The following is a 4,780-nucleotide window of genomic DNA, read 5'->3' as shown; positions in this document are numbered from 1 at the left end:
TTGTTTTTAAGCTTCAGTTTCTTTTTTATCCCAAATACAGGGAACTTTGCAAATTTTGGTAAATTCTTATCTAAAACCAAACTGAAATGAAATGCTCACCCATCCTGCTCCCAGAAGCCACCCATCTAACCTCCAAAGGAGGAACACATTGGTGCAAGGCCTCGCCTCTTCAAAAGCCACCTTGGTGCAGGCCCTGGGGCCAAATACAGCTAGAGATGAAGCATTGGAGCAAGTACAGGCCAGGCGCAAGAAGGCGTCAGCAGAAAAGCATCTAGTACACCTGACAGCAATAAATACTCACAACCCACTTGTCAGTTGCTACTGGCACTTTCGTCCATAATAATCTGCTGGCATTTGTGCGTTTTTGTGACCCAGCTTACGTTTATCTTCAACACAGGTTGCATTTGCTGTGCAGACATTTCAGAGCAAAACAAACTAAAACCAGATACAATACAGAGAAGCAGAAGTGTAGTTGCTGTAAACAATGGGAGTTGTCATTTCTCTTCCTTCACGACAGGGAGGACTTTTCTTTTTCATTTCTGGTTTTTCTCTGGCAAGCGTCTGATTGCCGATCTGACCCAACGTGTATCGGGATCAAGACATACCATAGAGCCACGCTTCATAACAAAGCTTTGGAGAAAAGACCAGAGGGATTGATTTAGCAATGTTATTTTCTGCAAATGATGCATCATCTCTAAACGTCTCTTTTGGGGGGAAACTATAGCTCAAGTAACACGCAATACTTTTACATACATTGCTTTAAAAGCCGCCTCGATCATCAACTTGGTGAATCTGACTCTGAGCCAAAGGCTGCCCTCCTCTGCCCCAACCATTAACTCTTCTCCAGTCATCATGGACATGGCAGGGGTTGGTTTCCAAGCAAGGCTGTTCAAAGATGCTCACACCCATAGGTCACCAATCTGCATAAAATCTGCATGTGTTTATGTCTATCTCTATTTGCAAATTTAGAAAAAAATATTAGGATTTGTTTGAATTACACAGGTGGCAAGCCCAGCCCCATTCATTTCTCATCCAAATCATCTCTGATGAAACGAATCCTTCAGTTAATTTGCAACCTGACCCAGGGAGTGCCTTCATGGCAAGGGGTTGGCACGGCATCCATCAAAATCCCTGTGCTCTCCCTCCCCTGGGGTGGCGTCGGGTAATCCCAATGCTGAGGAGGTAGCGTGGTGTTTCTGGGAGGCCATCCAGGGTATGGAGACGCCCCTGACCTCTTCCTGGTGGACGGCGACCAATCGCAGGACACCTTCCACCAGGCTCTGTCTGGCCATGCCTCTGCTACTGTATCCTTGCTTCGCTCTGGAGAAAAAAGTTGGGGTAAGTCCCTGACTTTTTTTTCTCTGCAGATTTGGCAGAAAGCAAAGTGGGTGTGCAATTGCATCAGCATTGTATAATCAATGTTGCGCCACCATGCACCCACCCTGGGTCTTTCTGAGCGTTTAGACAGCCCCCCAGTTATCCCAAACCAATGTGTGTGTGTGTGTGTGTGTGTGTGTGTGTGTGTGTGTGTTAAAGCTGGTGAAATGCCCTCTTCATCACAACAGTTCAAGCTGCAGGAGCCCTGCCTAGCATGATCTGATACAAAAGAGGGCAGGGCTCCTGCAGCTTGAACTGTTGTGATGAAGAGGGCATTTCACCAGGTGCGGCTGCCTACAAATGACGCCTGCTGAAATCCCCTTTTGTATACAACTGTTAAAGACACAGGAGCCCAGTCCTCCTTTCCATATCGTCACCCTAGGTGTGCTCCCCCAAAACGTCTGCCACTGGGGGACTTGCCCATTCCCAAAAATGGCTACCATGGAAGGCATGGCTGGTCTGAGCTCCAGACATCGTCCTTTCGAACCCAGATGAAGACGTTGCTATGCAGGATGCTAGCTTCTCCATGAATTAAAATAATTAAAGTAAAAGCCTTTCAAAAAGTAAAATAAAAATCAGGAGGGATGGGGAGCATGATGTGAACCAGAGAGCTTCAGCTATTGGGCGGTATAAAAATTTAATAAATAAATAAATGATCGGTGCACGTTGGAGACCTCATGATTATTGAAATGAGAACACTGTTTCTGATCCCCCAAATGGATGCCTGTTGGCTGAGGTTTGTGGGTGGGTGGGGGACAATGAATGAGGGGCAGATGGGGCGAGGGGAGTTTGTACTCACACAACAGCTCTTAAGTAGCATTCGCTGGGAGTCCAGTAGTAAGACACAATATCTCTAATAGGAAGAGGGCGTCCCTTCTTCACGCTGAAGCAACACTCCCTTGGAACGGTGGGAGGCGATGCTAATAGAGGGAAGAGAGGAGAGGATGAAAGGGACGTCATTAGGACAAGAGCACGCCTATTTATCGACGCTGAGACCTAGAGGCTGACCTCGGAGTTCAGTGGGGCTTACTCCTACATAAGAGCAAAGAGGGCTGCAGCCCCCATGGAGCCATGTCAGCCCCTTGCTGGAAGGTTAGCCAGGCATTGCATGTGATCTGTTGGGGACACAGCCATAGTGCAGTGGTGGAGCCACTGTTTTGCATGCAGAAGGTCCCAGGTTCCATCCCCGGCTTCCCCAGGTAGGGCTGGGGGGGGGGGGGAATCCTGCCTCGCATGATGGAGAACCGTTGCCAGTCAGTGTCAACAAGACTGGGTAGAAGGACCAAGGCAGCTTCCTGCGTTCCTGTGAGCTACCCCCAAGTAGGTCTCTGGTGGATTTCCAGATGCCTTTCATACACCTCGCTCACATGGAGCACACTGGGTGCTAGGAGAGGCACATGAAGCACAGTTGGAAGGAATGCCACCAGCTTGTCAACCAGCCCCTGTAGCTGTGAACTTAACAGCAGGGAGCAGGCTGTAGCTCGGTGGTGGAGCACATCCCTAGGATGTAGAATGTCCCAGGTTCAATCCCTAGCATTTCCAGATAGAGTTGGGAAAAGCCACTGTCCAGTGGAGGCTGGTGACTCCGATGTCAGTGGATCTGTACCAGGTTTCAGTTAGACCCACTCAGAGCAATCCAAAGTGTGGAACTCAATATAATGCAACTTCCTTTGACCATATTTATCTTCATGCTGTGAAAATCCAATCCTGCCCATCTAGCTACTGGTAATGACAGTGCCCATTCCAGGCCTCCCAGTCGCATGAGTCAGGTGGTAATGCATTTTGGGCCTTCACTGGGACATGGTCTACACTCCCCTGACCAGCTGCAGTCCTCCAAGGCCTCCAGCAAGAGTCCCGTTCCCTTGCCTTTAGCGCGCATGTCCATCAATGCACGTGCATGAACACTAAGGCACCATGCAGTGTCAGCCAACCAGGTGGCAGAATCAGCTAACTGAAATGCTTTAACTAGGGCTGCCAAAATTTGAATCTGGGATTTGGTGGGTTTTCCCAGCACAGGACACGTGGTACTTTATAAAATTTAAATATTATAGCAATTTAGAAGAAAAAAGGGGAAAAAGACACAATAATGCAAGGGAGCACTCACTGACCTGCTACGAGTTGATAAGAGATTGCCAGGAGGAGTGCGAGGAGGAGAGCTGGCTTCAGACTGGCCATGGCTGGTGTCTCTGGAAGGCCTGGGTGGATGGTCGTTGTCCGTCTGGGTACCTTTCCTCCCTCCTTCTAGAAGCTGGAAAGTGTGGCCTTGGGGATGAAGTTGTGCGCCTTATATACTCTTAAGATCTCCTGTCCCTCCACCCCTTTCCCAAGAATATTCCGTTGATATTCTTCCACCCACACTGGCATTACATTTCAGAGATTTTTAAAAACAACAACAACAACACACTTAATATAATTCGATGAAAACAAACATCTCACTTCTTCTTTCCAAGGAAAAAAAAGAGTCAGTCGGCGTCCCAATTATGGCCACCATGAGCCTAGCATCAATCTCGTTTGCAGAAGTGAAACTGGATTTGCTTCTCTCTGAAAGTTCAAAAAGACCACACAATTTTGCATCTGCCATGCCCTTTAAAAGATGATCTGGAATTAGACCATTAAGAGCACTAGAGCACGAGATTGCAGACGACATCTGGAAAGTAGTCAATATCACTCTGCCCTTATACCGATCTATGCTGCAATCAGAATGCTGAGTACAGTTCTGGTCACTGCACTTCAAAAAGAATATCGTAGAGTTGGAAAAGGTGCAGAAAAGGGGGGCTAAAATCAGCAAGAGCCTAGAGCAAATCCCCTATCAGGAAATGTAATAACATATGGGAGTAAAGGGAAACATGATAGAGGTGTACAACACTGCTTTGTGGCCGAGATCACAACCAGGTACATTTGCTCCAAGTGCCACACGTGGTCTTCTCTGTACTCCTCCAGAAATCTCTGCCCTGGCTTCCACCCCACCAGCCCCAACGGGCACCAGCTGCCAGTGGTGTACAAAATTGTGGATGGTGTAGAGAAAATAGACAAGGATACAGTTTTCTCACACTCGCATAACACTTGAACACTTGGCTATCCCATGAACGGACAGATAAAAGGAAGCATTTCTTCAGCTGTAAATAAATTATGGAATTTGTTGTTACAATATGTAGCAATGGCCACTAATTTGAATGGCTTTAAAGGGGGATTAGACAAGGGGAAGAAGATTATCAATGGCTACTGGTGTTGCTTGCAATATGCTATCTCCAGTATCAGGAGCTATAATAGAGTGATCAGATGCAAAACAGAGCAGGGCTCCTGCAGCTTGAACTGTTGTGATGAAGAGGGAATTTCTCCAGGTGACACCTCCTGAAATTCCCTATATGACTGTTAAAGATACAGGGGCCCTGTCCTCCTTCCA

The 4,780-nt window shown here is 47.4% G+C and overlaps 1 protein-coding gene across 1 annotated transcript; it reads right to left on the bottom strand.

Annotated features, from left to right (window-relative positions):
• Positions 1–453: 453 nt before the first annotated feature.
• On the bottom strand, positions 454–3,627 carry LOC134408809 (C-C motif chemokine 17-like). The gene is made up of 3 exons (XM_063141255.1): positions 3,486–3,627; positions 2,177–2,297; positions 454–630 (listed from the first exon to the last, which is right to left on the bottom strand). Exons 1-3 carry the CDS (start codon positions 3,550–3,552, stop codon positions 534–536), a joined length of 285 nt encoding a protein of 94 aa, XP_062997325.1. The 5' UTR covers positions 3,553–3,627; the 3' UTR covers positions 454–533.
• Positions 3,628–4,780: the final 1,153 nt, after the last annotated feature.

Source organism: Elgaria multicarinata, chromosome 14 (assembly GCF_023053635.1).
Source record: "Elgaria multicarinata webbii isolate HBS135686 ecotype San Diego chromosome 14, rElgMul1.1.pri, whole genome shotgun sequence".
In the NCBI taxonomy this organism is placed as follows: Eukaryota; Metazoa; Chordata; class Lepidosauria; order Squamata; family Anguidae; genus Elgaria; species Elgaria multicarinata.
Note: the sequence above shows the minus strand (reverse complement) of the source record. Positions and strands in the feature narration are given on the sequence as shown.

Bases quoted from the DNA above. Each gene is read 5' to 3' on its own strand.
- LOC134408809 (XM_063141255.1), bottom strand. From the start codon at position 3,552: ATGGCCAGTCTGAAGCCAGCTCTCCTCCTCGCACTCCTCCTGGCAATC. The intron at 2,298-3,485 runs GTCAGTGAGTGC...TCCCTCTATTAG, and splicing joins CTCTTATCAACTCGTAGCAG to CATCGCCTCCCACCGTTCCA. The intron at 631-2,176 runs GTGAGTACAAAC...TTTTCTCCAAAG, and splicing joins TGCTACTTAAGAGCTGTTGT to CTTTGTTATGAAGCGTGGCT.